We start from the raw sequence: 21,378 nt of genomic DNA on the forward strand, positions 1-21,378 counted from the left end.
TTGGCGTGAGCTTCTTTTAATTTTTACTTGGTTTATCTATTTTACTACTTGAACTAAGATTTTGATTCTTATTCTTTGCATTGTTATGAGGTTTTATCTAACTCATTATGTGTTTCTAATTTTGGTTGATTTTTTGATATATTTTCTGTTTTTTTATTTGAATTTTCACTTGAATGTATTTTTGCTACATTTTTTATGTCTTTGTCTGAATTACTTGAATCTTCTGAGCTAGATCCGGTTATTTTACTCACTTTTTTATTCAATTCATTTGAATCTTTCGTTGACATATTATCTATTGTTGTATCCGTTAATATTTTACTTGATCTCTTGCGTATTTTATGAGATGATGGTTTTTTAGATTTCTTACTTGTCAAAACCTGGTGATCTTTACTTAATCTATGTCTTGATTCATCTTTTAATATTTTATTTGTTTTTTTGCCAACCTTGTGTTTTAAATGTTTTACTAATTCTTCATTATCGTGCTTGTAATCATTCAATTTTTTATATCTACTTCTTTTTTCTTTTTTTTTTAAATGATTTTCCAATTCATGATCATTATTTTTACTTGATTTCGCTGGTGATTTGTGATGTGTTTTTTTATAATTTACATCTCTCGATTTTCGTAAATGAGCGTGAGGATATTTTTTTTTATGTTTTCGGCCATTAACATCAATAACCCAATAAAATGGAATCTCTATACTGTGTGGATTATTACTGTCATAACTATATTGTTCACCATCTATATCATCCACATCATCCATATCATTTGATAAAGCTAAATTATATGTGTCCATAGCGTCCTTCTTTTCCATGTCATCTTTAGTTTCAGGTGTACCATGATAATTCATGAACGGTAAACCACTTTTTTCCGATACTTCATAGTCAAAATCTGGGTATAAAAACCGAAAAATATAAATAATTAGTATATTAATAGATAATTAAAAGCATGTTTGATATACATAAAATATAATTCAACATTTTCGAGAATTAACATATTTATTAGTTGATACCAACATGGTTAAAATAAACCACAGAAAAACTTTTATGATTATCAATATATAACAATTTGAATTATTAAAATAGTCAGTTAAGTTAATTATTAAACGTCTTTTATTTAAAAAAAAATCGAAACAGGGTGTTTTGTTAAGCTTCAACTAAAATACAAAGATTCAATAAAATAAGTAGGTAGGTATATTTAAAAGTTTAAATATAATTAATATTTAAAAACATATTTTTGAAACTATTCATTGACATTTATGTTTTTAATTACTGTGTATACTCAATTTATTAAATATAGGTCTTGGATCGTGATTAATCGCAATTAGGTTTTCCGTGTGACAGTTCGGAACATTATATTATTACAATTTATTAGTTTTTATTCAGATTTTAAATTGTAATATTGCTTTTCATTTATTTATCCATCTTTCACAAAGCGTGTTCCTTAAACATTTAATCAAATTTTTCTAGTTACTTATCGTCTGTGTTTTAGACTAACCATCTTAATAAATGTAGGTGTTTTACATAAAGGATTAAAATCAAATTAAATAAAAAAATTATCAATTAAAGATTAAAATTTAAGAAAATATTTTATAAATTATATTTTCTGCCCATTTTATTGTTAATTATATTTGAATGAGCTAAACATACTTAACTTTTATTATAATATAATTTATAATCAAAAGCTATTAATATCTCATTTTTTGGTTTTCCAAGTCCATAGTATGTTTTGAATACAACTTTAATAATTACATTTTAAGAACCTACAGTTTTGATCCAACAATATAAATAATAATATTATACCTTATTAATTTAATTTGCTTACGATTTGAAGTAACAGTAGATGTGTATAGAATTTGTTGTGATATCAGAATCCATAAAACATACTTATGAGTTATAAAGAATACGATGCAATTCTGATAGAAATTCATTTTTATTTGATTTTAAGTATATTTCTTAAAACTTTGAACGAATAACATAACGTACTATGGTGCATTTGTTTCAACTAAAAAAACAAAATATAATTTTGCTTAGCGCGAGTGTACTTTCATAATAATAATGACATATGTTTGAATAATTTGTTAAAATGTATTCAAAACATGCAACACAGTAAACATTTTTTTTTTAAAATACTAAATTAATAGTGTTGTTTTTTAATTATTTTAATTATCATACTATTATATAATATTAAATAAAATAACTTTATTTTAAAGACTGAAGATAAGAATTTTTTTTATTGTAAATGTGAATTTACCTCTATTTTAATGAGAAAAAATACTAACCACTTTTTAATATTAGTACATTTAACTAAAGAATTTAAATATTAAATAAAATGTATAGTTTTGTAATTTTTTTCTATTAATTGCCTTTAATAATTTGTTTTAGATTTTTATTTTAATTAATATGCTCCTAAAATGTCATAAAAATGAAGTAATTTTTTGTAAAAATAATATATTAATAGTTTCTTAAAAATTGAAGATTTACTTCCCTAAAAACGAGGTTGCTTAAATTAAAAAAAAAACAATTAGTTTATTTTAAAATTACATATGTGTTCTTTTGTTTTTTTTATTCACCGTATGTATAGTTCATATTATCTTTATGACATTTTATCATGATATAATTATATTTTTATTATTTTGTATAAATTTCATATTATTTGTTAAGAGCATTAAGCTATAACCTATTGTAATATTGTGTTCAAAACATATACCTTTATAAAGTCTATTATGGTATATTTAACATTACAATCATTATAAATTATAATATTGATATATTATTATGTCAAGGATTAAAGAAGAAAAGGGAAGAAAAAAATTAATTTGAAAAAAACTGTTTTATAGACAATTCCGTTACCATTTTGACTAACAGAAACCATTCTGATGATTACAATAGGTATTGAAAATTTTGTTAGTTTTTATTTTATTCTGCCATTTTGTAATAAACCACAGTCACGAAATGTTAGTACAACCCCTAATAATATTCAATCATTTTAGTTTTCTGCATTAGTTTATTTTAAAAATATAAGTTTAGCTCGGTTGTATTTACATCCAAAAACAGTTACTTCTTTATTTTATTATTACCTTTTCTGCTATTCTATATACAGCCCTGCGTTTTATCTGTTCAATTTCATTTTTTTCCTCTAATATCGTTACACAGTGTTATATAATGTTGTATTTGATATTCTCCAGCATCTACAAAATAAAAACGTTTTCTACTAGCAAATCGTAAATTTACATTTATTCACTTGATATTTGCATATACCAAACGTTTTGTTCCTTATAATATTGTTCGACGTTGTAAACCGTTACCAAATTTACCAATATCATGTAAAAACTGTTCGGATATTCTTGTCATTAATTTTCAATGATAACATATAATAATTTATCGAAGTTATAATACCTACACCTAAATATATATATAGGTGTTTTTTATATTCAATATATTTAAATTGGATTATGGGTACATTAATTGGTTTTTCTTCTGATCCGTCAGAGAGAAAATTGAAAACGTTGATAAAAGTAACACAATAGGTATATTATGTAATTTTCAAATGAACTTCGAAAATATAGGTACAGAGAATTTAATTAAAATCTAAATTTTAATTTAATAATTTCCGACAGTAACACCGTAGTCATAGTTTAAACGTGTATTCATTTATTCTTATAAACATAAAAATATGTGCCAACAACTCAATTATTTACAACTGCATTGTTCAAAAAAATTGTTATCGATTTACTATATTAACCTGTTTTTTTAAAATAATATTGACTTGTCACAGAAGTAGATTTTTAACTTGTCAATCTTTAATAGTACCCATATAATCTTTAAGTATGCCTACTGAAATATATTATAATGTGGAAGTTATCGTTAGTTATTTGTTTTACTATTAAATTGTATAGCTAAAGTTCAAAAATTATGTATGCGTACAACGAACCTATATAAAATATAAATCAATAACTTAGACCTTAGTGTATAGGTGCCTACGCTTATAAGATTTCCTCAATTATGTTTTAAATATAAACATGATTTCATTAGTTAACTGAGTACATTTTAACTTAACTATTAACTTACTTTTTCTTTTATGGACCTATAACATAACGAGTTGAAAAAAATCGTTAACTTGCTAAGCATTGCATATTATGTAGCTATTATAATATTGTAAATTGCTTAATATAGATTCTTAACTGCCTAATTTATTGTTTTATTTTACTGCTTTTAATTACTGTTTAAACAATATTTCATTTGTTAAAATAATTGCATTTATTAATTAATGCTTTAATTTAATATAGGTAGAATAGGTACTCGTATAACATGCTACCGTTAAGTAACATTTCCATTAACTCGACCATACACTGAATTGACGTTTATGTACATACCGTTAACGTATAATGTTGTAGCCTGTAGGTATATGAAATATCGGGTATGTAATCATTACATAAAATTAACCAAGCTTCCTTGAACAGTATCAAATAGCAATTATGGTGATGGATATCTATACACTGGTACCAGTTAATAATTAATGATATTATAATTTATATAAAAATCTATTTAAAATTAAATTTAGGGATATCTTGAACCTAATAATTATTGTATATTATTTTGTTTCTATATCTATAATAATAGCGTGTATTTTACCCAGTGACCTATATGCCTTAAATGTGAAAAAGTAAGTAACCGCTCTGCTGTACAGTAGGTGTCGAGTATTGTACCTCGCCATTGAATAAGTCATTGTAATGTACCTACTTATGTGCTAAATTTGAATTCAATGACATTTATGTTGCATTGTTTTTATTATAATAGTACCTCCCATACAATATATTAAATGTATATCATACATTATTGTTCATAACTTTTGAGTCAATGCCTATACATATCGATAAACGAAAGTTAATTGATTCGAGGTATAAATAAGCTGCAATAGCCAATAGCATATAATTAAAGGCAAAGTTTTGAAAATTGTGACGTTGTTTTTATAAAATTAATAATACATATTTGTAAATGTTTCAAATATCCACCCTAAATATTTTTTTTAATTATAAAAAAGTCTAAAACCTTAATATTCATCGTTTAAAAATCTAATTTCTTTAAATGCCAATAAAAAAATTGTGTTTTTATATTTTTTGTTTCCAGTATAAACATTTTCAACCCTTAGATATAAAAATTAAATATTTCATACATTTTTAACTACAAAGTAATTTGCAAATTTACTTGAATTTTTCTAACTTTTGAACTTAAAATGCTAATATAATGCTATAATAACTAACTTTTGACTATGCTTTTTATATCAACATTTATAGACAAAAATCCCAAAAAATCGTAATTGTAATACGTCTATAAATTGCTCAAAAATATGCGAAATATTTTGAAAGTATATAATATAAAAAAATGTTAACATTGGGGAAAATTTCATTTACCTATCTACAGTAATTCGTTTTTGAATTGCAACAAGATGAGTAAATCGAGTTGGTTGAAAACTGGTAGAGCGGATAAATTCCCGTTTTGCCCTATTTTTTTCCCAATTATTAAGAAAAGTATAGGTACTGGGACTTTTTAAAATTGTCATCCATAATGTACCAACTAGATTAAATGTCCTACCAGAAAAGATGATGAAATCTGAAATCAAAGCTTTTTCTACTATATTGTATTATTATGAATGGTTTATACAGACAAAAGAAATAAAACCCACATCATTGTAAAATCAATACACCAATCATTTCCCATTTTTTCGCGCATATCACCTATTCCATCTGACAAATGATTCCGGGACTCTATAACGTCATATTGTTTACCAGTAGGTTAAACTTTTTCTTGCAGGGTAAAAATTGTATGATACAAATTGTTTGAAATTTAAATTATTTATTTTTTTATTATTATTTATTAATACATTTTTTTATGGGTGTTGTTAGATATATATTATAATGTTGATTGATTTTTAAGAATTAATTAATTTAATGTTAATTTTAGTCTCGCACTAATAGGTATGAGTATTTGAATTTCAATATTATTTTGTCTCACTGCTGAAGATGTGATAATTCACCAGAGCTCTCGTCACGGGATATTTAGTACTAAAATTGAGAATAAAACTAACACTAGTATCTCGTGCTGTATACATGACGAAATGTGTATGACTACGATAACACTTGTAGTCATAAGCTCACAAATCACAATCCACGTTAATTAAAATTATACGAGGACGTTTAAAAACAATTTCGGAATTAAATGATTTATTATAATGTATAATAAAAAGCATGTAATGATTTAATTACATAATATAAAGACAGCTTTTATAATATATAAACACACATTGTAACGTCTCTGTGTAAGCTTTATAAAAGTAGTGATATACGTCATATATATATTATATAAGTCTAAATATTTTAATCAATGTTTTGTATCATAACAAAGAACCTCGGGGACACCCGCAGAAAATGAATATAGGTACAGACATACAGTAGGGGAAAAAATAAACTCATCCTTACCCCATTGCTATTACACATATCCAAATTCTTATGTTCCTGAGTGACATTTATGTTTATATTCTTATCTTATGCTATAATAAAAAAAAACATATTTTTATAACAATTTTTTATTCAAAATATCATAGAAATCTATTTTTACAGTAAAAATGTAAATTACAAGTAGATAATATTATAAACTATGTCAACAAACATATAAATAATTAATCAACTTTCTGGTTAGGATGATAAAATCAAACAAAAATACTTATCATTATTATATACCATAAACAAATAATAAACTATTGTCTATTAATATTAGTAATAATAATAATAATAAAAAATAATATTTTTCACGAATTAATGGAAAACGTGACGGTTTTCGAAACAGTTGACGGTCTTTTTTGTCTCGTTTCAACTTGTCTTTCTACGCCGTTTGGATTAGCCGAAAAAAGTAGTTTCGGATCAAGAGTTTTGGCATTCGACTCGAAGAACAAGCTTGCCACCAAAGTCACTAATACTGTAGTTGCGAAACCAATGACTATGTAATACATGTAACTTATCCTATACAAATACATGTAATTTTCTTCGTGAATCCTAAAACGACAATAATATTATAGTTATTAGTTAGAATTTTGTTAGAATATTATTCAATTAAGCACACTCTGATACGGGATATCCCGTGTGCAAATTTAAGTATAGATGGTAAATAGTTATCCTGTATGATATTGATATATGTATTAATATCATATCGTGATAGGTACTGAAAATATGTTTATTCATAATTGTTTACACTTTTTATGTAAAGTTGTAATGTAAGTGTTCTAAAAGTTATTATTATGTAATAATATACTACAATTACACCTATGCACAGTCAAAAAAAATATATGTATAGATAAAATAATAAAAATAACATGAATAATATTAAATGATATTTGGCTAGGCACTTAGGTACTTAGTATATTCACTATATAATTGGTGATAAATTCTTATACATATAGTAACGTATTTGTATCGAATATTCATGTACTTATCTGTACAAAATTCAGGAAATGTGTTGTTATCGGTATTGTTCGCTACTTCTTCATACAGTGTGATCACGATTTAAGGTAACACTAATACATTAATCTCTTGGTCAGATAACTTATAATTTGATTCGAAGTTTTTACTGCATAAAGGGATACTTAAAATTGAACTTATTTCTGATAAATTCAAATGTTTAACTTAATATCCGCAATTGCGTAGTAAAACAAATTTTTTTTTGCTTTGAGTTAAAATTTGAATCGCATTATTTTTTTAGATAATATTTTGATTTATTTAGTTTTTTTTTCTATCTGAATAATATATTTTAGTTATTGAGAATGAGTTAGAAATCATATAAATCAGTGCAAATCATAGGAAATTAAAAGGAATATCGACTGCAGAAAAAAATAAACAAATATTGTGAATAATAATTAAACTTCAATATTTTTCTAAATATAATTCGTGTTATTTTGTTTAATTATTTTTTGAGTGAACCTTCGTGTGATTTCTTATGATTTTTGACCCCCTATTAGTCACTACATTTTTAATATGGTAGGTCAAAGTTGTTTAAAAAAAAATTAATGAAGTTCTAATTTGAAAAATGTGTTAAATTTTTTTTTTATTCTTTTTGAGCTGAAAAAAGTAAAGTGTAATATAAAGTTCTCTACGTCGGATAAAGTTAACCCAAATAAAATAAATGGTCATAAAGCCAAAATGTATAGTGGTAGGCACCTTAAATCGTGATCACACAGTATAATATGTTTAAATCTAATAAACTATATTATTTTATATGGGTAAATACCTCTTACATGGTAAGTGAAACCACACATATTGTACATTGGCTGTACATTTAGGCCCAAACAAATAGGTGATATTATTATTATGGAGAACTATTCTTTTATTCAAATTACGTGATCCATTCAAATCTCAACAGTTCAAACTCAATTCATTTAAAATATCGATATAATCATTGTATCATACTGTAGGGTGCATAACGTACATGGAACATAATACGTCATAGTGATACTCACTCTAGTGTGGTCATGGACGTTGGTAGTAGTAGAGTGGCGGTAGACGAAGCATTTACATCGAAGTCACGAAACGAGTCCGGCGAACATCCGTTGGTGTAGGTGGGCAAATTGTGCATCGGCGGTTTGGGTCCTCCTAGTCCCAAGACGAACGATAAAACGAGGCCGGCGAGCAGACCCACCAAAGCACCCTGTATACAAAATACACATTATGCATCGTCATAACAATATAGTACTTAACTTTTTTCCGTGTTAATCGAGAGCCAGAGGAGGAACCACGTTAGCATTACTTCACTCTTCTGGCTCCCATCGTTAATTGAAATACATAAATGAAATTTCAACAATATATAGTACCTAACTGAAACCGATCGCGTGTGACAAAAACAAAAAAAAATTCAAGCGTGGCCGACGGATGTTTACATCATCGCCGTCAGCCACTACGCGCCGCATAACAATTTATACAATTCGGTAGATCACCAATTACCGCGCATAAAATTGCAAAGTAGATACCTAACTTATGAAGTATATTACTTATGGTTTTATTAAAATAATATAGGTACCTACGTACTCTAAAAAATAAAAAGATATAAATTTCCAAATCTATTTTTTCAAACTTAAAATGAAATAATATTAATAAACAAAGAGCAACAGGCGAAATGTAGGTAGTGAAAATCGGTACCCTAAAATTATGTGTCACGCTATTTTTTATATTTAACTTTAACTGTGACAATACAAATTGGGCACATTTTAATAATTACCATAATATATTTTTTCTTTCTAATAAAATGGTATACGTTGATAGCTCGGTACCTACCTAGTATAGTTAGTTATAAGTAATTGTTATACTATTAAAGGGGTCTGTTGCGTACTGGCAAACTTTTGGTCCCTTTTTTCCAGAAAAAATAGTGTTAACAGATAATAATAATAGAAATAAAGCATTATAATAGATAGATATAGGAATGTATGGCAAACACTTCATCTTTAAATCTTACCCAGACATTTCGTAGGCAATGCAGCGCTCTCTGTCCCTCCTCCATAAAATATAACTACGCGATTACAATTTTCAGTCCATTGTACTATTTTTATTTTTTTTATCACCGTGAGTATTATTTTAATGAGTCTCTAGCATTATTGTGTGTCACGAACGTGCGCTTGCCATAATTTATGGTTATCGGTTACCTTTTGGTTTGCGTACGGTATGAGTATGCCCAGAGTGAACACCGCCAACATAGGTCCTCCAATAATTCCCAAAATCGTCATCGATGCCTGCAGCAGCGGTCCCACGAAATGCGCACAAAACGCCAACGCTATCGATAGAATTCCGTAGACGACGACAAGCACTTTGAGCCACACCACGCGTTTCTCATCGGGTATGTCGACGTTCGTCAGTGGCTATATATAATTATACAAATCCGAAACACATTCCAGTATAATATTATAGCTTCACGCTGCTTTAATAATAATAATAATAATAATAATAATAATAATATTTTAGGACGAGCAGCACTGTGAAGTGTGATAAAAAAAAATTACAAGTATACGGCAGGTACAAGTGAAATATATGTGGGATACTTTTAGAGCTTTAAATTACAAAAATATTTCATCCCGTGATTAAAAGTGTTTGTACACATACAACAACAACTGTTTATAGTGTGAATCTAATGGTATATTTTGGACTTTATGTTGACCAGATTTTTTGTATTTTTCACACTTTTTAATGCAATCATGGTTTATTTTACTACCAAGCACTAATAGTTAATTAATTTTGTGAGACAGAGCGCGGTGGGGACGAAAAAAATTAATGTCAAATTTTACCGTGACGTAGTCCTCAAGTGTGACGGCTGCCAGTGAATTGAGGGCTGCGGACACGGAGCACAGAGCGGATGAGCAGACACCCGCCAAAAACAGGCCGGTTAATCCAGGTATGTGGGCCATCGTGTCCAGCACGAATAGAGCCATCAGCTGATCGCCGCTGCTTATTCTGCCTTCCCTGAATACACACAAACACACGCGAATACAAACGCCTTATCAGTAAGCCATTATATAACTGAAAGCAATGTCGAGGGGTCCCAACTTGATCGGGTCACAGTCCCGGTATTTGGAGAATATGGCCAGGCCCGCGAAGCACATGGACAGCGACAAGAACGCGGTTATTGGCCAACAGAACCACAGGGTCCTGACCGCGGTCCCGTAGTCCTTCATGGTCAGGTAACGTTGCACCTGCACCTGGTTGACACCGTACACCGAGACGTACGTGAACATTCCACCTAGCATCAGTGACCACCAGCTGTGCCTGACCGTCGGGTCGATCTGAAAGCTGTCGGAACGTTCGTGTACATTAGTATTGGGGAACGCACCCACACGCAGTGTACCCACTCGTTTCAACGCACTTGAACAGTTCTACGCGACCGTAGTCATAAGCGATCCTCCAGATCCCTGACAGTCCGCCGACTTCAGCCGCTGCCACCGCAATGACGGCGAAAACGGATCCAAACATGAGCAAGGACTGCGCAAATCGAAAAACGTAATTACATCATAGGTATAACAATGTAAAGCCTGTTTAAATTAGGACGTGTTGTTTCAATTGTCATGTCAATTTTACGTTTAGCACAAATTTCTAGTCTCATTGTTATACATATTTGAGAGGCGATAATGGACGGTTTTTTTAAAACTTCGTCAATTAACTGTTGTTATTTTTACGACCGGGTTAGTCGATAAAATGGCAATTAATTTGATTACAAAGTTATAAAACGCCAAATTACTTATAATACATTTCAAATTCAAAATATTACATTATATTTTATAAAAAAAAAACATTTTACTCAAATTGTCTGTAAATACGGTATTTTCCTCAACATCTCTTCATCGTCGTTTTAGAATTTAATTAAGTATGGCAAACCTTTTTTTTAAACTTAAGATCTTTTAATATTCAGCAGTATCAGCCAGTGGCGTATCCAGGGGAGGGGCTGAGGGGGCTGCAGCCCCCCCCGAAATGTTAAAAATTATTTTAATGGTCTATGATAGTAGCTCAAAAAGTCTTAAATTGTATTTAAAATATTTAAAAATGTACAATATGTATTAACACTTTTCAGCTATCTATTTGTGCTAGTACGTATTTAATGTGTAAAAGTGTAAAAGTTGATCAGCACCTCCCGAAAAAAAATCCTGGCTACGCCACTGGTATCAGCACAGACAAACACAAAATTAAATTTAAATTGGCTTTATTATACCTATGTATGACTATAAAATTTTTTTCTAATGATAGATTATTTATATTACGAATTATAATGTATTATTTTAAGTATATCTAGTATCTACAATTTTGAAATTGAGGATTGAATAACTTATTATAGAAATGTATACCAAAGTAAAGTTTATGTTATGCTATCCTGTTTCGATTTTCGAGTATGTTTAATTTAAAGCACAGATTCAATGTAAACTTTGAACTAAGACACGTGTCCTGGAAATTAATTTCTTGGTAATAAATATTTTTGTAAGCTCGAGTTCTATGTATAGTATCATGTTCATTATTTACAAGTTTACAACAATAAGTAATTTAGTAATAGAGAATAAACTTTAGAACAAATTAATCACTGGCTTCTGAGCCTGTTATATAATTTGGTATGTTAAGTCATTAGCAAAATTGAACCAAGAATTACTTATTACATCATTCCAAAGCTACAAAAATAGAAAGCCATTTGTATAATGATGATTTAAAAATGTAATTTGATCTTTGGAAAAAGAATAAAAAATATAATAATCATTCATTTTTTTATGTAATACATTATTTCCTTAAATCCATTTGATGAAATGTTTGCAGGCCACAACATTTCCAGATTTCATGTACATCACGTACTTCTTTTATAAAAGTTGAATATTGGCATTAGAATATTTTAAAACTGTATGCTATAACTCAAACATTAATAATTATATTTGAAGTAGATTATATTTAAAATAATGAATGAATGTCGAGAAATAATACTTACTAAAATACTTGGGAATTGTTTCAAAAAATTGTATTCTCTTTATGCTATTAGATATATTATTATTAACATGATCAAAGTCAAACAACATTTTATAGGGAGTATCATACAAAAGTAATATTATGAACATTAGGTAGTATATTATATATTGTTCATAACATTTTAGATATCAGAGTCGAATTACAACTTTTCCAGTATATAATCGGATTTGATTTATAGCAACTAAATTGTATTTCAATAAGTACTTCAACATGTGATCGTATTACATATTATTTACATTTTATTGATATTATGAAAATAATTTTATCAGACGAGTAGGTAAATGGAAATTGTAAACCATCTATTATAGTGTTTAATACAATCCGTCATTTGCATAAATGTATTCCAATATGATATTTGAATGAGATTATTGTATATTAATATTGATGTTGCACTAATCGTTGTAAGCCAAATTAACTCAAAACATGGCATATATTACCAAGCAATGAAGTCAAAACTAAATTTAATTTAATTTAAAAAGCTGATTCTGAGAGTAGGAATCGCTGCTGTGTAATAGCTGTTATGGCCGTAGCCCCTGACTTATGTGCTCAAAACTATTTTGTTTTAACATGCGCCTTATATTGATCGTAATATGCAATGGCTATACACCGTTCGTACATGAACGTTGTAATATTCAACTTTTGTACCTCGTGAAGTTTTGACGTTTTGTTATTTACAATCGAATCTTCGAATACGCACTTTTTAACGTCCTCAATGCGGAACCTTGGTTATATCGTTTACAACTACAATTCATGTACTATTCAGAATATTAATATAGATGAAAGTTCAGATAAATTATTAGGTTAATAAAATTTTGAGAACACTCGTGTATTAGACAGTAGTACGCGTTGCTCGGGTAGATTAGGGTTTATCGTATACATCGCGACGATTTTGTCGGTATTACAACGTTATGGAACATTCCAATAATATTAATATCGTCGTTAAATCGTTGCAATTTAATTACCTACTAGAATAGTAGAAAAAGTAAAACCTGAAAAAATCGCTTTGAATCGATAACCTTTATTTAGTTAGTGAATTCGATTTTAAAAATATTATATTTAAGCACAATAGGTATAGAAAGTTACATTTTTGTAGAATTGTTTTAGTTAATACTTTTTATGGTAAACCGATGATGAGAATGCGAGGTTTTTTTTAAATATTTAATCTGTCTAAAGGCGGTGTCCAACGACTCGTGTATTTGACGAATATCCACGAACACACGAATAATCGGCAAGTTACCGACAGTCGACGGGAAGGTGGCGAATAACGAACGTTCGTACAAGTAGTACTCCATTCCCATTACTCGGCACGGAGCATCCACGAATACCAAATATCCGTCAAATACACGAGTCGTGGGATCCCGCCTCAAGACCCCCGGGCTGACCTGAAACAAATCGGTGACGATTACGGCTTTGATGCCGCCGACGGTCGAGTAAAACGTGCACAGAATGCCGACGACCGTCATGGACGCTGTCTGCGAAAAGCCAGCGATGGCGTTCAGAGCCAGCGAGGCCGCGTACAGGACCAGTGCAGTCCTCAGCACCGTCTGGATGCTAAACGCCACCGAGGCGAAGATTCTGGTCGACTTGCCGAAACGCTCTTCCAAATACTGAAACAACAACGCGACATTATAATATTATTCATATCGATTTGTTTTCTAATTCAAACAATATGGGTATATTTTATTTTGAATTATTGCATATATACGCACACGCCACGTGACCGTGGAATATATTATTATTATAGTATAATATGTTAGCTGGTAGGTGGCTTGAGGTGTTCACATTATATAAATGTGAAAATTTAATTAAAATAAATTATAAATTTGCACACCAACGCCGAGTTATAAACGCTCGTCGATACGCTATTATAGGTATAGTAAATGTGTGACGGACGGGTTGTGTTCCTATTATTTATTTTTCATTTGAGCAACTTATTTACTTGAATTGCGTCGTTTAATTACACGGGTCGGAAGAAATTTCAAAAGAAACATTACCAACATAGTTACACGAACTTCGAGCCGGCGAATTCCGTTGAAAATTACTACCCGACCGAAGTTTAGCGAAAAGTCCGAAAGGCTGAAATCGAACTGCTATATGAAAACAATGGCGTGTAAATATAATATATTATTTCAGCAGTGATCAATAATAAACTAGGTGTTCCAAAAAGTATCACGGAAAGCCACATTATTTAACGTTATATTAAATATTCAAAACTTTGATAAATAATGTATATTATTCATTTAGTTAAGTATATAGACATTACATATGATAAGAATGCATAAAAATATTGAGATATTTTCTAAAATATATTAGCTACCGGAATAATTGCCCTACATAATAGTATATCGGAAAATCATATCTCAGAGACATTTAGTTTTTTTGTCTTTAATTTTCACAGTGTACGTATTTCAAAAGATTTTACCTTCTTTTGATAAGTAGTAAGTACACATTATTATCATAGCATAATTAATATAAATTTAAATTATGAATCTTTTGCGTTTTCACAATTTAACTACCTACCTATATAAGTAAGTAGGTACTAAAAATAATGAAGGGAGAAAAGTAATTATGAATTATTAAAAGCCTACGTAAAATGTCAATAATTGTCAGGAGTCTCATTAAAATATTTAATGATTATAATTATTTATAATCTCCTATTATTAAGTACTTAAAAGGCGTTCTGCAGCAGTGTGGTTAGTGATCGTATGATATAATAATATTATGTTCCTTATTAGTTTTAATTTATTGTAGTTAATGACAAAATGTTAACAAAAACATTTTAATTGATTTTTACACAATACTTATTTACCTGGTAGACGGATAAATATCCGAGTTTATAGAATACTGGTAGGAACACATAGGCGACAATAGGTGTGCCGATAATATTGGATGCATTAATGACCATAAATTGTGTTCCTCTCAAATAGTTTTCGGCGCTTAACCCGAACATGGCTGTAGCACACATGAAACTGGCCATTAACGAAAACCCCACAGGTATAATTGACAATTTCTTGTCTCCCAGCATGTATTCCTAGAAATGTCATTAATAATATTATATATATATATATTTGTGTGTGATTGTGTGCACTGTGGATAAATATGTAATTTACAATCATCCGTGCGACACTCCATTAGTAAATGAACAAAAAATAACAATTAATTACAACCAAACCATTGTTTTTTTTTTTCAGAGCACCGGGATTAACAATGTATAGATGGTTTTTTTAATTATTAATTTGTTTTATTTCTGGTATTGGATTATTTTGTATTTATTATTTTTACCCTACCAACTATTTATTTTTTTTACATAAAAAGAAACGACCAGGGCAACCATGGCCATTGGCCCCACAGACAAAAAAAAACCGTCTTTTAATAATACCTAACATATTACATCGGATTAACTATATTATTATTTATTATTGAAATATATTTTAAAAACATTTTAAATTTATTAAAAATATAATAGGTATTTGTTTGAAGGATCCCAGTGCGTTTTTGGTGGACGAAAGATCAGATTCTATAGTGATCTACAAGAATATATGATGCCTATTTATTAGATCCCATCGAAAGTGAAATTTAATTTACCGTAATTACATAATATTATTATGTTATAGTTATTATTACATATTTAATTATTTGTTTACACCCGATGATTGAACATTGTGGAATGTGGAGGACGAATAACTGAGTTCAATTACCAATACTAATAAGACTATAAAATGTAATTTTACAAGAATTAGCTTATAAATGTACTGATATCATATTGATTAATTGTTTATTGGTTTTACGTATGTCGTATCTGATATTTTACACCCAGTAGGAATGTAAGATAGGATATGATATATCGAAAGATAAACATATTATTAGTCACGCAGTAAACAAAATACTAATTTTATTACCTACCATATTATATGCAATGGTGAAACGTGGTAATCATAAAGTATGAAATAAAGACACTTGTTTTAGGCTTCCAAACATAAGTTTAGAACGCCTCATATATCCCGTTGTATCCGTCCGTCCGTTAGTGACCAGTACATTGTTACGATTTTTGATATTAAAAATGTTTATTTTTTGTCCCTACGTCCCTTTAGTAGCTGTAGATAAATATTGTATAGGTATCGAATCATATTTTAATGTATTGTATAAAATACGTTTAAAAAACGGGAATTTAAGTGAATTGAGCATATACTTGCAAAGTGAGCTTTTCTAACTAGTTTAATATTCAAATTTAAAAAGTGATAATTGATGATAAATAAATCACCATACAGGTAATAATATGTAGTCACACAGGTTGATTCACCAAGCACGCTCAACTTTCTTTTTAAATATTCCGAGTATGATAATTTTTAAAATAATCGAAGACATATTTTCAAATCCATTTTTCTACTTATTGCCATATCTCCTGTGGTGGTACAAACTATTTTTATTCAAATGAGAATGTCATTTTTATACTGCAAATTGTGAAGCAGATGATTTTTTTGAAAATCGTGTTGTATCTTAATCGAAATTCGAACGAGAAGTCTCTCGAGAAATCATTAAGTACTATAGATCAGTGTTTCCCAAACTTTTTTCAATGGCGACTCATAAATTTAATCTTCATTGGGTACGTGACCCCCTTCTAAAAAAAAATCAAGTATGCCATTAATAAATAATATTTTTATTATTATTAATTTTATCATTGAATTTTTATAAAATACAATACTTGATAATAAATATATGATAAATAAATAAAATAAATTACAAAAAAATACAAAAATACTGAAATAAGCGTAATCGTAACCGCGAGTCGCGACTCATCAAAAAAATTTCGGCATGGTTTGGGAAACGCTGCTATAGATAATAGTCCTAAGCAATGGTTTACATAAAATATCAAAATATACATAATATTTTTATTTAGTTTAGTACAATATAGTACCTATACTTATTATGCTCGGACAATTTTTAAAATTATAATGTTTCAGTAAGTAATTATTAACATAATTTTCAAATTATCATAGCTCTCATATCACATAACTTCTATTACTATGGATTATTATTTATTATGTCCTTAGTAACAAAAGTTGAACAATTCAGAAACTACTTACTCGTTTGAATTTCAATTTAGATTCATCAATATTGTCAAAAATATAATTTGCTTAACAATCTATAGTAAAATGATAACTATAATTTATAGAAAAAAAAGTTTTTATCACCAAAGATCAGTATTTAAATGGTAAAAATAATCTAGGGATTTTAAAATTTGGTCCTTAAATATTCCAGAAAATTAAAAAAAAAAACCAGAATTAGTATAAATTCATTATTAAAAGAAACTGTGAGGGTGAGCATGATAGCTATATTTCCACGTTTATACATATTTCTGAGTGTCCTGTGAGCTGTGACCAAAGATGTGCATTAACTTGTAAAAAAGTTATTTTTTTTTTAACTTTTTAACTTATTAAATTCTTCAGTTAAATTTTGTATTGTCTTAACTTAACTTTTTCAAGTTAATTATCAATATTGTACAGTTAAGTTAATTAAATTTTTTTTATCATGTGTGGAACCAAGAGACAAAAATTATTCATTCAATTTTGGTAATTTATTTTTCTAATAATATAATATCATCAATTCATAATAATCAAATTATATTATAATCTATATTATTCTATAGGTACTACAGTAAAGGGTAATAAATAGTATACTATACATTGTATGGACTGGCTATTTTCACGAATTCTGTTATTTAATGATCTACTCGGTATTGAATAATCCGATTTTTGTTTTATCTAACTCTCCAATTCCTAAAAACAGGTTTAAAACTAAATATCATAGTCTTAAAATGGAAATCATTATATCAATAACATATACTGGTTTCTGGTAAATACGACAATAATTCCAATGGACAAAACAAAAAGTCGTCCGAGATATTTATAAATTATAATTTATATTGCCGTATTCGTTATAAATACAAGCAAATGTTTGAAATTAGAAAATAACATTATCGAAATCATCTTTATATAGTTTATAAATTTGAATTGACACTTTCTTGTACACAAGTTAGGTGCGAAACTACTTTTTCAAAACTTAAATATATTCTTAACCGCTTAAGAAATTGTCTTTCTCAACCAAAATTAGAGACATTTCTTTTAATGTCTGTTGAAAAAGACTTACTTCAAAGTATTAATAATGAAGATATTATTGACTTAATAATATATCATATATAAAAGCCAGGATTTAATGAAATTTTTGAAATTGTAATGAAAAGTAAATTATAAAATTTATATACATATGATGTATAATATATGTGTTCATTTTTACTATTACCTATGTTATTTAATGCCAGTATACTTATTATTTTTTTGGACCATAGGTGATTTCGGAGGGTGGGCCGAAAACTCTCAATCCGGCGCTGGTACTATCTTCTCTAGACTCTAACAAGTTTAGCATAAGTTAACCTATAAATAAGTTTCTTCTAACAATGAAATATAATAATAATTTTAAGTTTTATGTTTGCACAGTGCTAAGCGTCTTGGTAAATGTCCGTACAAAACAAAATACTAGGGCAATTGATGAATTATGAATATTATGACTCGTACTATCGTATATAACTGAGTTAAGTTTATTTTATTTTCCATCTTAACTTTTAACTAAACTAGTTAAATTTTATTTTTTTGTTAACTTTTAACTTAACTGAAGGTAATTTAATTGAATTAACTTAACTTTCCACAGTTAATTATTTTCATTAACTTGCCCACCATTGGCTGCGACGATACAAACTTTTATATCAAATGACAACCATCCTTTTTAACTGTAAACTGCAGTGTAACAAATGATAATTTTAAAACTTATTATGTGTATATCAAAATTAAAATGAGTAGTTTCAGAGTTATTAAAATGTATAAACTGACTGAGGACAATGGCCTTAAAAATGGTTTTACAAAAATATCAAACAAATGTAATAAAAATATTGTATAAAGTATTTATTATGCTTGAAGAATTTTTACAGAACATAAAATGCTAAAGTTTTAGTTACACAAAGTATTTAACTCTGTTAATTTAGTTATATAAACTATAAAAATGAATTAATATAATTTTCAAACGATTAGATCCCATATCACTAAACCCATTATCATGGGTTCCCTTGTATTTAAAGTTTAATAAGTACTAGGTACCTACTAGATGGAGTTTTGGTTTAGGTACATCATCATTTTCAAAAAATTCATCCGATTAACAATTTATTGGAAAAAGGGTGATTGTCATTTGAAAAAAAAATAGTCTGTACGGTGAAAACTCTTTAAGGGTGCTGCAGCAGGTTTTGTCGAAAATCAAAACTAATGTAGGTTTGACCAATCTAAACATTAATTTTGTTTGTTATAATGTTTTTCAATATATTTAAATACCGTATCATAAAATAAACCGTAAGGGGGCTAGAGAGGGCTCCAGTCAATGAAAAAAAAAATGACTTTTAGACCAATAAGCTAGACAAAACTGGAAGAATTTGGTTTGACAGGTTTCGATATTTTTATTCTTGGATATCACAGATGAAAAAAAAAATATTCAAAATCGCCTAGATCATTCCCTAGTAAACTTGTTGATCCATCATAATCCGTCTTCAACCCTTAACAGTATAATGTGTGATAACAAATCTAAGTATAGGTATTTTGAAATATGGTCTTTAAGTATAGGGGGTTAGGTTAGGTTAGGTTAGGTTATAGTATATAATTAAAATGTCCAAAAATCATAATTTTTATAAACTCAGTATTAAAACAAAAATGCAGTGGATAGATCGTAGATATGTTTGGTGAATCATCCTGTATAATTACTAAATTACTTATATAGCTACTAAAGTCAACGCATTGTTCAATTTTTCCAGGCACAACAATACATTCAAATAATTTAAATATACGATTTGAATATTTTGTTTTGGTTGCAGTTCAAAAGCAAGAACGGTCGTACGACAAAAACATTACGTAAAATATTGTAATGTTATGGACGATTGGTGCATATTATTATTATGTTTTACCTGTGTCGTTTGCTGTTTGCCACCAGTGAGCCGGTAATACACCCCGATCGCGGCGGACGCGAGCAACGTGACCGTAAGCACAACATAATCGAAAACACCCAGAGCCATATAATATGTCGTTATGTTTTAATATATTAATGTATATTTAAATAATAATATTAACACAATCAACGCGACAAAAATACACGCATATATTATAATATACGCGCACGGTAAATTTAAAATATTATATTCATATGACAACCAGCGACTCTTTGAATAATAATAGTAATAACAATAATAATAATAATAATAATAATAATGATTATGATACAAATAAAATGACATGGGCGTTAAACAACGAATTTTATCGGCACTAATCACTCTCATTCGAGTTTATAATCTTCATCTGATACAACCGCGCATTAAACTAAAGCCACCGTATATACAGGACCAACCAAATGTCGAGTTATCACAAAACCGGTGGGGATTACGATATCGCAAACGTACACGCAATATTAATATTTGTCGTGCATAATATGTGACGCATATCTGATGGAATATGGTACACGATATAACATTAGTATTATATCGAATGCATGGTTACATACCCATAACTTATGAGTAAATATTTAAATATTTAATTATTTAATTATTATTTAATATATTTGTTCGTGTTTCGTATTATGATATGCGTGGGTATGCGATATTGCAATGCTGGGCATAAACGAGATAATAAGTTAAGGTTAAGTCAATTTTAGACTACTTTAGAATTAGTTATAATTTACTTATTTGATTTTTATTGATATTAACTTAGCAAACAACGAGCTACTTTTAATAAAATCCAAATAAAGTTTATTTACAAATAATTAG

The 21,378-nt window shown here is 28.5% G+C and overlaps 2 protein-coding genes across 3 annotated transcripts; both read right to left on the reverse strand.

The window, feature by feature from the left end:
- On the reverse strand, positions 1-3,576 carry LOC100569533. 2 transcript variants are annotated; one of them, XM_008180333.3, is made up of 4 exons: positions 3,259-3,576; positions 3,078-3,188; positions 1,823-2,002; positions 1-889 (listed from the first exon to the last, which is right to left on the reverse strand). In XM_008180333.3, the coding sequence occupies exons 3-4, from the start codon at positions 1,926-1,928 to the stop codon at positions 84-86; spliced, it is 912 nt and encodes a 303-aa protein (XP_008178555.1). In that variant the 5' UTR covers positions 1,929-2,002; positions 3,078-3,188; positions 3,259-3,576; the 3' UTR covers positions 1-83. The 2 variants fall into 2 exon arrangements, with proteins under 2 accessions (XP_008178555.1, XP_016656327.1); XM_016800838.2 differs by lacking the exon at positions 3,259-3,576 and having other exon boundaries at positions 3,078-3,207.
- A 2,991-nt stretch (positions 3,577-6,567) lies between these two features.
- On the reverse strand, positions 6,568-20,928 carry LOC100159703 (putative sodium-dependent multivitamin transporter). The gene is made up of 9 exons (XM_001943453.5): positions 20,527-20,928; positions 15,337-15,558; positions 13,910-14,134; positions 10,894-11,009; positions 10,578-10,820; positions 10,319-10,493; positions 9,683-9,895; positions 8,507-8,694; positions 6,568-7,049 (listed from the first exon to the last, which is right to left on the reverse strand). Exons 1-9 carry the CDS (start codon positions 20,632-20,634, stop codon positions 6,806-6,808), a joined length of 1,734 nt encoding a protein of 577 aa, XP_001943488.1. The 5' UTR covers positions 20,635-20,928; the 3' UTR covers positions 6,568-6,805.
- Between the last annotated feature and the right edge of the window lie 450 nt (positions 20,929-21,378).

Source organism: Acyrthosiphon pisum, chromosome A3 (assembly GCF_005508785.2).
Source record: "Acyrthosiphon pisum isolate AL4f chromosome A3, pea_aphid_22Mar2018_4r6ur, whole genome shotgun sequence".
NCBI lineage: Eukaryota > Metazoa > Arthropoda > Insecta > Hemiptera > Aphididae > Acyrthosiphon > Acyrthosiphon pisum.